We start from the raw sequence: 12485 nt of genomic DNA, 5'->3' as shown, positions 1-12485 counted from the left end.
ATCTATGTTAGGAAACCCAGGAATTTGTATATTTAACAAACTCCTTAGTTGGTTCTTATACAGACCCCTCACCTTGGCATGCATGTGCACTTGGGAACCATTGTGTTTATTAAGCCTTTATCACACATCTAATATTAATCCATTTTAACCTATGTGATTATTATTAATTTGTAATATTTTAGTTTATTGTTTTTTATATTTATTTTTTGGGAGAGCACACGCAGGGGAGGGGCAGAGAAAGGGGGACAGAGGATCTGAGGCAGGCTCTGCACTGACAGGTGGACAGCAGTGAGCCCAATGTGGGGCTCAGACTTACAAACTGCAAGATCATGACCTTAGCCGAAGTTGGATGCTCAACCGACTGAGCCACCCAGGTGCCCCTAATTTTTAATATTTTAAAATAAAGGTACAAAGCAGCACAAAATCTTCCATAGAAAATACTGCTTTAAAAGAAAAACTTACTGATATTTGTTCCACAGTTTTATTTTGTTTTAGGACCTCTTATCTTTGGGAAAGATAAGTGAGGCAGTTACTTCACCAATTGTTTTTAAGTAAGGACAGAAAAGTTGTATTCTCGAATCATGCCTAAAGGAATAGGGCACAGGAATTTTTTATCAAAGGGTATAACATTCTTACAAATGAGAATATAGATGAATAAAATCAAATAAAGCCAGAAATCATATGGTGTTGGAGAAGGAGATTGACTATAAAAAGACACCAGGGAACTTTTTGTAGTGATGGAAGTGTTCTATATCTTGATTGGTTGTGCTTATACAGTTCAATATATTTGTCAAAACTCAATGAACTATATACCTATATACTATTATATGTAAATTATACTTCAATAAATCTGAATTAAAAAAACAAGCTAGGAAGAGATTAAGGATTAGTTTTTCAAATTACCAACTGCAACTTGAAATATGTAGTTAGATTCTTATTCTCTAGAAGCTAAGATTTTTCTATTTGTGTATAGTAATTAAAGTACTGTTAAAATGACATGTATATTGATTGGTAATTCCTTTTTCATTAATATTTCTCATCAGAGGTTTCTCATATTTGTTTCATAGGGTCCACATATAGCTTCAGTTACATTAGCTGCTTATGAATGCAATTCAGTTAATTTCCCTGAACCACCTTATCCTGATCAAATTATTTGTCCAGATGAAGAGAGCATTGAAGGAACCATTTCTTTGTGGAGCATCATCTCAAAAGTTAGGATTGAGGCCTGCATGTGGGTAAGATGTCCATTTTCATATTCGTCTAAAATTAACCTCACTATTTTGATACTTTGTTGTACCTCATTGAAAATTTAATCCAAATGTATATCCACATAGCAAGTCAATAAACAATTAATTCATGAAGTCACAGTTATCTGCTTCCAAGTAAGAGAAACCCTTTAGAGCTTCCCCATTCATGAATGACATTCAGAGTAAGGCATGAAGCCATAGGTACAACAAAGCAGTGGATGCCATGTAGACAACAAGAGGGAAATGGAGGATAGATGATACAACTATACTACTTTGCAAAATTTTACCAATGTGAAATATTTGATAAACACATAGCAAGTGGTTATATTTTCAGTCCCAGATTGGTAAATGTTGTATGTCTCTCTCCTAGATTCAGATACTCTGTGTTTATTCTTAGAGGGCTTATTTCATTTTCTGAGTTGTTAGTAATACTGAAGTAAGGTCAGATATTTTTTTAATAGACCAAGCTTTACTGTAGTGAGGGTATCAGACTGTATGGTTGTATATGGTGATCTTGCTTTCATTTGTACCAATTATTCTTTTTATGGTTTGCTTAAGTATATTTTGGGAAGCTTTTGTACTATATATCCAGTGACAGATTATTTTAATCCATACAGAGTATTCTTTTTTTTTTCTATATGCCTATATTCATTCAAATGTGTATCATTGAGGAATAGTTCATTTGCTAAAGACTTTCTGTTACTCTTTGAACATTTTTTGTCATTTGGATTCATTAAGTTATATGTTCTCTGTAACTTTTTCCCCCTAACAGTGTCTTATAAAATAAAACATATGGAACAGATCAGTTAAAAATCTTGACTAAAATGAACATGAATGCCATACCCATGGAAGAGGGAAAGTTTTCAAATACACTTATTTAAAGGTTAACAACTATATTGTCTGTGTGTGTATGTTTCATACGATCGTCTTTGTTTTTAGTATAACTTATTTGTCAGTTATATATACTATAGCCTAGTATGTTGTGTTTTAAAAGAATTGTAAGGGAAATGCCATATTTTGAATTTGTTGAATATGAAAGGCAGGAAAAATTGTCGTATTTCCTGTTACTCTTTTATAAGCACTGGAAACAAAATTCATTGTACTAGTTGCATATGTTTTATAAATTTGACCACATTAGTCTTTTGATGAAAAATTATTATTAAAATAACAGAAGATACTTGGAACGTGCTAGAAAGAGACCATGTATATGGATTCGGTTTTCTGTTTTGCTTTAGTTCCTTCACAAATGATTTACATGGCTGGATTAACACTAATGCCAACAAAGAAAAACTTCCATCGCAGCTGGCAGTGATAACTGCCTCCTCCAACTCCCATAGTTCATATTGTTTGAAGTGTTCATTTGGCCTAGCTCCATGCATGCCTTAAATTAGTTAACTAGACTAGTGTAGTGGTTTACTTTCCCAAATAAAATTTAAGCTCCTAAAAAATATAAACTGTACCTTAAATTTATTACCCTCACAGCAGTCAGTATAACGTTTTGCACATAGTACAAGAATGTTGATTAATCCTAGTTAATTGGCTGAGTGCTCTTCATATTTCCTTTTTTGAAATTGTCTTTTGTCACATATAAAGTGGAGCGCATATCAAGTTAGATTTAAATTGGTTCCTATTGTTCTCAATATTTATATGGATAGTCCTTTCAACAAAAGGTGCTGGGAAAACCATATACACATTCAGAATAATGGATTTGGACCCTTACCTTCTGTAAAAATTAACTCAAAATGCATCAGGGACTTAAGCTTACGAACTAAAACTGTACAGCTCTTAGAGGAAGATGTAGAGACAATCTGCATGGTGTTGGATTTGGCAATGGTTTCTTAAATATGACACTCCAAAAACATAGACAACAAGAAAAAGTAATAGGTAAGTTGAACTTCACTAAAATAAAAACCTCTTTTATGTTAAAAAGAAAAAACATTATCAAGAGAGTGAAAAGATAACCCACAGAATGCAAGGGGATGTTCACAAATCATATATCTGATAAAGGTTTAATATCCAGAATGTTTGAAGAACTTCTACAACTTAACAACCCAATTTTAAAAATGGGCAAAGGACTTGAATAGACTTTTCTCCAAAGAAGATACACTAATGGCCAATAAGTGCACAGATTCTCAGCATCATTTAGTCATTGGGGAAGTGCAAATTCAAACCACAAGGAAATACCCCTTTGCTATTATTTTTTTAAAAAGAAAACAAGTATCAGGATGTGGAGAAATTGGAACTCTTGTAGACTGTTGGGAATGTAAAGTAATTTAGCTGCTAGGGAAAAGAGTTTGGTGGATTCTCAAAAACCTAAATGTAGAATTACCATATGACCCTCCTCTAATTCCACTCCTACATTAATACCCACAAGAACTGAAAACTGGGACTCAGGTATAAGTACAGATACTTGTACTTCATTCCTCAGTAGTATTATCCACATTTTCTTTTTTCTTTTTTTTTTTTTTTTTTAATTTTTTAAATGTTTATTTATTTTGAGAGAGAGCACAGGAGGGGCAGGGCAGGGGGGGATCCCAAGCAGGCTCCACACTGTCCATGCAGAGCCCAACACTGGCTTACTCTCACCATGAGATTATGAGCTGAGCTGAAATCAAGTACTGGGCAGTTAACTAACTGGGCCACCCAGGCACCCCTCCACGTTTTCAGAAAGGTGGAAACAACCCAGTGTCCCGCAACAGATAAATGGATAAAATGTAGTATATACGTGTAATGGAATATTATTCATCCATAAAAAGGAATGAGGTTCTGAATTGTACTATAGTATGAACCTCAAAAACATTATGTTAAATGAAATAAGCCAGTACATAGAAAGACAGATACTATATGATTGCACTTATGTGAATTGTCCAGAAGAGTCAAATTGGGGGCACCTGAGCGGCTCAGTCAGTTAAGTGTTCAACTCTGATTTTGTCTCAGGTCATGATCTCACAGTTGGTGGGATTGAGTCCCATGTTGGGCTCCACTGTGACAATCTAGGCTGGCTTAGGATTCTCTCTTTCCCTGTCAGCCCTCCCCCCCCCCCCACCCCCTGCACTCACACACACACTCTTTCTCTCTCTCTCAAAATAAATGAACTTTAAAAAAAGTATAAATAAAAATAAAATAGAAGAGTCAAATTCATAGAGATAAGAAGTACATTTGAAGTTACCAGCGTTGTGTGGGGTGAGAAAGTTAATGCTTAATGGGTTCAGTGTTTCCATTTGGGTGATGAAAAATACTGGAAATAGATAGTGATGGTGGTTGCACAACATTGTGAATGCAGTTAATGCCACTTAGTTTTATATTTTAAAATGGTTAAATGGGATACAGTCATAAAATGTCCATACTGCGGAGGTTGAGAAACCTTGATATAGAGTGTGTCAGCCTTGATTTGTAGTTTACCCTTTCATAGATGAGTTTACCCTTTCATTTGTGTTCACACCCATATGTTTTGTTCTGTTCAAAAGAATGTCTTGCTTGATTAAAAACTCACATCTTATTTGATGCTTTGGATTCTGTCTCCCTCTCTTTCTACCCCTCTCCCTCTCATTCTCTGTCTCTCTGTTTCTGTCTCTCTCAAAAATAATAAACATTAAAGAAAACTGAAAAACAAACTCGTATCTTATTTGACATTTTTATCCAGTTTGTACTTTGAAAGTAGTATGTCTTTACAGACGTCGCTATCATTACAAATGTAGTGAATCAGTAAAATAATTAAAATGTAAAATAAATCAGTAAAATCAGTAAAATAATATCCAATTATAGGATAAAGACCAGGGTTGGGGGCGCCTGGGTGGCTCAGTCAGTTGAGCGTCCGACTTCAGTTCAGGTCATGATCTCACATTCATGAGTTCGAGCCCCGTGTCGGGCTCTGTGCTGACAGCTCAGAGCCTGGAGCCTGCTTCGGATTCTGGATTCTGTGTCTCTTCCTCTCTCTGCCCCTCCCACGCTCATACTCTGTCTCTCTCTGTCTCTCAATAATAAATAAACGTTAAAAAAAAAAAGACCAGGGTTGCTCTTAATTTCAGCTTGTTTATATAGGTCTTTGGAGCACGCTAAAGTGAATTGGGTTTTTTTGTGTGTTTTTTTTAAATTTTTGGGGCGCCTGGGTGGCGCAGTCGGTTAAGCATCCGACTTCAACCAGGTCACGATCTCGCGGTCCGTGAGTTCGAGCCCCGTGTCAGGCTCTGGGCTGATGGCTCAGAGCCTGGAGCCTGTTTCCGATTCTGTGTCTCCCTCTCTCTCTGCCCCTCCCCCGTTCATGCTCTGTCTCTCTCTGTCCCAAAAATAAATAAACTTTGAAAAAAAAAAAAAGCTTTAAATTTTTTTCTTAATGTTTATTTATTTTTGAGACAGAGACAGAGCATGAAGGGGGGAGGGGCAGAGAGAGAGAGAGAGGGAGACACAGAATCTGAAGCAGGCTCCAGGCTCTGAGCTGTTAGCACAGAGCCTGACACGGGGCTCGAACTCATGGACCGTGAGATCATGACCTGAGCAGAAGTAGGACACTTAACCAACTGAGCCACCCAGGTGCCCCATGAATTGTTTGATATTGTTGATCATTAGTTACTTTTTTTCAGTTTGAATCTTTTGATCTTCCATAATTTGTGTCACCGGTGCAAAGCTTCACAGATTTTCATTTCACTCATGAATTCCAATAATAGTTATTATGCATCCAAGCACCAGAGATTCAGAGGGAGCAAAACTGAACAGTCTCATTGGAACTTACGTTCCAGTGAGGGAAATAATTATCATGGAAAAAATGCATAAATAAATATCATGGAAAAACCGTATAAATATGAAGGAGAAATCTGTATAACACAGACATTTTCCCTAGTTTATGATTCAAGGAAGATTTCCATGAAGAAGCAGTGTTTTGGTTGAGATCTAAGAATAATAAAGATTTGTAAAGTGGGACAGCAGGGCAGGGGCGAGAGCATGTGTGTTGACTTTTAGATAGAGAGCATCACCTTTTAAGGTCATGTATTTGTTAAGTTCATGGTTAGGGGGTGATTATTGTGGTAAAATATATATAAGGAAAGTTTTACCATTTTAACCGTTTTTAAGTACACAATTTATTGGCCTTAAGTATATTTACAATGTTGTGTCATCATTGACAGAACTTTTTGTCATCCCAGGCAGAAATATGTACCCATTAAAACAATAACTCCAGAGTCTTTTCTATTTTCTTCTTCTTTGATTGTGTCAATTCTAGATACCCCATCTAAATGGAATCATATAATGTTTTTCTATGTCTGGCTTATTTTGCTTGGCATAATGTTTTCAAGTTTCATCCATGTTGTAGCATGTGTCAGAACTTCATTCCTTCTTACAGCCATTTGAAAACTGACCTCAAGGGAAACTGGAAGCAAATTTTCTCTATGTGCAAAACAGTCTTGAAAATTTTACTAGAATTGGTATAATTGTTTTCTGTAAGAACCCTGCATTTCTCAGTGATTTCAAGCTTACCCTCCTAACTTCTGCTTTTAACCTCTGATTTATGTTTGTAATTGGAATATGTAATAGAAAAATCATTTTGTTAAAAAAAAATTATTAACACATAGATAATACAAAACTACCATAATATCTGAGAATCAGCATATGTAAAATTTTCTGCTCTCCATATTTTTACTATTAAACTTATTATTCCCATCATTGAAAAGCAAAATGCTGATTTGCTTGTGAATCCACTTGACAAAACTTTTTATTTTATTTTTTTTTTAATTTTTTTTTTTTCTTTTTCAACGTTTTATTTATTTTTGAGACAGAGAGAGACAGAGCATGAACGGGGGAGGGGCAGAGAGAGAGGGAGACACAGAATCAGAAACAGGCTCCAGGCTCTGAGCCATCAGCCCAGAGCCTGACGCGGGGCTCAAACTCACGGACCGCGAGATCGTGACCTGGCTGAAGTCGGACGCTTAACCGACTGCGCCACCCAGGCGCCCCTTGACAAAACTTTTTAAAAGCATGAACATTCAGGATTTTCCTCCTCCCCTAAATCTTTGAATATAATTGATACTCCAGGAAGATATTTCCCTCTTGGTTTTGCATATTTTGTGCATGTTAAAATCTTCTCCAGTTCAAGAAGCAGGGACTTCAAGGTAATCAATTGATATGGAGCAGATGGTTTTTAGAAGAGCTTTCTGAATTATTGCTTGACTAAAAACTACTTGTCTCTTTCTTTTGCAATAAGGAAACCAGTTATTTCTTCCCCTTAATTAAGCCTAGGCTGACAGTTTTTAGTGTTCCACACTTCTGTTTTGGTTTTTTGTTTTGATTTTGCAAGAATTATAAAATTGTTTTGTAAGAATCATGAAATTATGGGACTGCAGTACCTAATTTGAGATAACTAAATAAACTTTTGTGTCTAGAATATAATGTGTTTTGGGGGACCTGTCTGGATGACTGTATTTCTTTTTATCTATTTGTGTAAAAAACAGAATACTGACTCATGATCATCATTCTTGTTTCTTGCTAATGTGGGAAAACATGAGCAGAATTCAACTATAACAATAAATATAGTCAACCAAGTATAATATAGTATGTAGCTCTTGATTTCATTTCAGTCCATTATTACTTCCTTTTTAACTTTAAGGAAACTTGTCATGAGTTTGAATCATATGATTGCTTTCAGAACTATTAAACATTTGAGTTAACAGGTTTTAAGAGAAGTTCATGTTTTGAATAACATGTTGCAATTAACTTCCTACTTTTTGTAATGGGAAAAAAATTTTTTTAAGTACAGAGATTTATATAATTAATTTAATATATTATCACCCAAACTCAGTTAATATTAATCCCTGGCTAATATTGTTTTATCTGATCCCTCCTCTGTAGGCTCTCCACTATCTTGAAGCATATCCTAGATAACATATCACATTTCATCTGTAAATATATCAGTCTTAGGACTTAAAAAAACATTATCACACTTAAGAGAAATTAGGAATAGTCTCTTCAGATCAGCTACCTAGTTAATGTTCAGATTTTTCTGATGGTGTTTCTTTGTTTTTCTTTTCATATTTATATGTTGTTGAAACTGGGTTGTTTGTCAAATATAATTTCTCACAGTCTCGATTTTACTAATTATATCCCAGTTGGTATAGTTTAAATATGTTTATCTGTTCCCTATGTTTCCTGTGAGTTGATAGTTAGAGAGGCTTGAAAAAAATTTTTTTGTCGAGAATACATGTTATAGTCTTGTGTATTTCTGTCATGAGGTACAGTAATGTCTGATTGTCTTTCCTTTTGTGGTATTATCACCATTGTTATACAAGTCCATTATTAAGGGTTATAAAATGGGGGTAAACCAATTACATCATTTTTTTTTACTTTACTTATTGACTGGAATGTTTTTATAAAGAAAAACTCCTTATCACCAATTTGGTTACCCCAAGATATCTTTCATATAGGTAAGAGAGGATAAGTAATGGATTTTTCCCCTTTATTTACCTGTTTTTTAAATAATAAGTTGGTTCTCTTAACATTCTCCAAAGTTGACTAACATTAACTTTTTTTGTTTAGCAAAATATGATTTGTGTTTTATTTATATATCCCGTGATGTATATGTCTCTCCTCCCTCTCATCTCTCTCTCTTTATTCTTTAAATATAGCCTGCTTCTTTTGACACTTAAGTATATTCTTTTTCAGAATTCTTGTTTCATATGTGGATAATGCAGTCTCATTCGGAGATTATTGATCCCACACATTGAAATATAACACTGTGAACATGAAATATTTGAATTTGATAATGTTCCTTGGGGATTCTTTTCAAGGCATTTGTTGACAAAGTCATAGTACAGAGCAAATAAACCTAAAATTGCTTCTGAGAATTAGCAAAACTTTTTCATTCACTATGACTCAAGGCAGAGAAGGATGGCTCAAAGTTGAGAATTTTCCTAGAAACTATATACCTTTTACATTATCATCTATCTTGTATTTAAGCCATTTAAGTCCAAACCAAGTTCCTGATTCTCTTACCTTTGTTTTCATCCTATGTTTTAAGTTGAGTGAAAAAAAAATTCTCTTCAAAAACAAGAATCCACAAAGTGACTGAAACATGAGTCACTCAATGTCCTGAGGAAATAAACATTTTTCCTGTGGTGAAAATTATCCATCCTAATGTTGAGTTTTCAAGGGGCTTCCTGACCACTCTTTGTTAAAAGTTTTAACTCTGCACACACAAAAAAATTAAAACAGCACCCTAAATACCAGATTAAATACCTTAAATACCAGATTGAAACAGCATTTTAAATACCAGAAGATTTCCTAGAAAGTTTTATCTAAAACTTGTACTAGTGAATACTCATTACCAAATGATTTGAAAAGAGGGAAAAAACTGACAGAAATCACAGAGTATAAGTAGAGATGCTTAGAGAACTAACGTTAATCTAATGTCTGTCATGCACCAGGAATTGTCTAAGAGTTTAGTGTATATTATCTCGCCTGGCTTTGTATTGGTCAGTATTAGGGCCAAGAGTCACACTCATGTTCTCTTGATTATGTAGTATATGCTTTCCTCCCTAATACATGCATCTTAATGTGGTTTTGGCAATGTAGAAAAATATAGATTTAATCTGTTTAGTATTCTTATGTTGAGAACAGAATCTCATGTGAGTATTTTGGTTTTGCACATAGGGTATCGGTACAGCAATTGGAGAGCTGCCTCCATATTTCATGGCCAGGGCAGCTCGCCTCTCAGGTGCTGAACCAGATGATGAAGAGTATCAGGAATTCGAAGAAATGCTGGAACATGCAGAGACTGCACAAGTAAGAACAGTAGAGAAAACAATAGAATACTTTAATTGTCCTTAAAAAAGTTATGGCTAAGGTGAAATTGTTAATAGTTACTTTAAAGAAGAAAACTCCCAGCATAAAAATAAATAATACATTATTTGGGATAGAATATTTAGAAAAGCTGAAATATGAAAGTGATTATAATCTTGATTTTAGAATAGAGAAATACAGAAAGAGTCCACAAGACAACTCACTAAGCTGAAACACTTTGCCAGAAACCAGAGTAAGTTGAAGTTTATGAAGTTTAGGAGCCGAAACATTCTTTGTCCATTATGTGTTTTTAAGTATTACCAAGCAGACCACTAACTGAATAAGGGGGACAAATAGGTGGGTCAGGCTATGAGTCCAAAGTTTTTAAGAATAACGTCAAAATATTTTACCATGTTTAGAGGAAATTATTTGGGAACTCTTAAGAAATGGCAGTTACAGGGGTGTCTGGGTGATTCAGTCAGTTAAGCATCTGACTTCGGCTCAGGTCATGATCTCATGGTTTGTGGGTTCGAGCCCCGTGTCAGGCTGTGTGCTGACAGCTCAGAGCCTGGAGCCTGCTTTGGATTCTCTCTCTCTTTCTGCCACTCTCCCGCTCATGCTCTGTCTCTGTCTCTCAAAAATAAACGTTAAAAAAAGAAAGAAGGAAAGGAAAGGAAAGGAAAGGAAAGGAAAGGAAAGGAAAGGAAAGGAAAGGAAAGGAAAGGAAAGGAAAGGAAAGGAAATAGAAAAGAACAATTACAATAAACTTACCCTTTAACAGCTAGAGGGAAGAAAGGCTGAGGCCTTTACACCTGAGCATAAGCTGTATATCAACCGATATCTTTTTTTTTTTTTTTTTAATTTTTTTTTTTTCAACGTTTATTTATTTTTGGGACAGAGAGAGACAGAGCATGAACGGGGGAGGGGCAGAGAGAGAGGGAGACACAGAATCGGAAACAGGCTCCAGGCTCTGAGCCATCAGCCCAGAGCCCGACGCGGGGCTCGAACTCACGGACCGCGAGATCGTGACCTGGCTGAAGTCGGACGCTTAACCGACTGCGCCACCCAGGCGCCCCTCAACCGATATCTTAATGTTACAAGATAGGTGTTTCATTCTTTGCAGGAAAATTCCTAAGAATATTGTTAACTGAGTCGCTTCTTAGGAATGACAGTAGAAATCAACATAGACCCAAAAAAAAGGGATGTAAAAGAGATTTTTAAAAGATTATCTATAAAATACATCTTCCTTCCTAGATTTGTTCATTAACCTATGAAATGCAGTTGTTTGGAAAATTGTCTTGTTGTGTGTTTGTTAAGTGCATGTGCCCACATAAGTACACACCCATTTTTTTAATTAACTTAGTAGTCTGTGTTTATATGTAAAATCAGGCTAATTAACATTTTGAAATAAAACTGTTTTCTACAGTCCTTTTTTATAGTAAGAATAAATAGTAATTATGAATATAAACATTTATATTAAAAAGTAATACATATATATGTACATATGATTATTTAGAAAAATAAAAAGTAAGCCACATTATGATCAAACCATTACTCAAAACTGAAAATATGATTAGAAATAACACAGGTATGTAAATGTTATCCCCAAATCAACCAATACTGAATCTATAATTTCCTGTGGGTTAATTATATATTACAGAGAGTGGATTAAGTAAAAGCACATATTTAAACACAGAAAATCTAACAAAATTGATTCATAAACATCTTCCTGGATTTCTTGGTTATTCATGTGATCTGGTTTTCATAAGATGATACAAATAAAATCTATGTCTCTCATGAATGAAGACCCATAAGAAAATTATTATATATATTGAATCACTTTTTTAATTCCTTTCCCTACTAACATAATTTTGCTATTCTTTGACTTTCAAGTATATTTCCCATAGTCTTTTTTTTTTAATTTAGATCCAAGTTAGTTAAAATACAGTATAATAATAATTTCAGGAATAGAATTTGGCGAATCATCGCTTACATATAACACCCAGTACTCATCCGAACAAGTATCTTCCTTATTGCCCCTCACCCCTTTAGTTAGCCCTTCCCCCCACCCAGCACCCCACCAGCAACCCCCAGTTTGTTCTTTGTATTTAAGAGTCTCTTCTGGTTTGTCTCCCTCTCTGTTTTTATATTATTTTTGCTTCCCTTCCCTTGTGTTCATCTATTTTGTTTCTTAAATTCCATATATGAGTGAAGTCATATGATATTTGTCTTTCTCTGACTAATTTCGCTTAGCATAATACGTTCTAGTTCCATCCACATTGTTGCAGATGTCAAGATTTCATTCTTTTTGATCACCGAGTAATATTCCAATGTATATGTATATGTATAGAAATATATAGAGATAGATAGATATAGATATAGATATACACCATATCTTCTTTACCCATTCATCAATCAATGGACATTTGGGCTCTTTCCATACTTTGGCTCTTATCGATAGCACCGCTATAAACA

The 12485-nt window shown here is 34.9% G+C and overlaps 1 protein-coding gene across 3 annotated transcripts in view; it reads left to right on the top strand.

Moving 5' to 3' along the window:
* Positions 1-12485, top strand: part of VMP1 (vacuole membrane protein 1) — a 129501-nt gene that overhangs the window by 55832 nt on the left and 61184 nt on the right. For 2 of the 3 annotated variants that reach the window (XM_025917709.2, XM_086686807.1), the window contains exons 6-7: positions 1068-1235; positions 9882-10013. In XM_025917709.2, coding sequence (XP_025773494.1) covers positions 1068-1235; positions 9882-10013 — 300 coding nt within the window. The remainder of the gene's footprint in view (positions 1-1067; positions 1236-9881; positions 10014-12485) is intronic. The other variant, XM_086686808.1, reaches the window with a different exon arrangement.

Source organism: Puma concolor, chromosome E1, assembly GCF_028749965.1.
Source record: "Puma concolor isolate L17-30 chromosome E1, mPumCon1.1.hap2, whole genome shotgun sequence".
Lineage (NCBI taxonomy): Eukaryota > Metazoa > Chordata > Mammalia > Carnivora > Felidae > Puma > Puma concolor.
The sequence above is the reverse complement of the archived record's forward strand: the minus strand, read 5'-3'. Positions and strand labels throughout refer to the sequence as shown.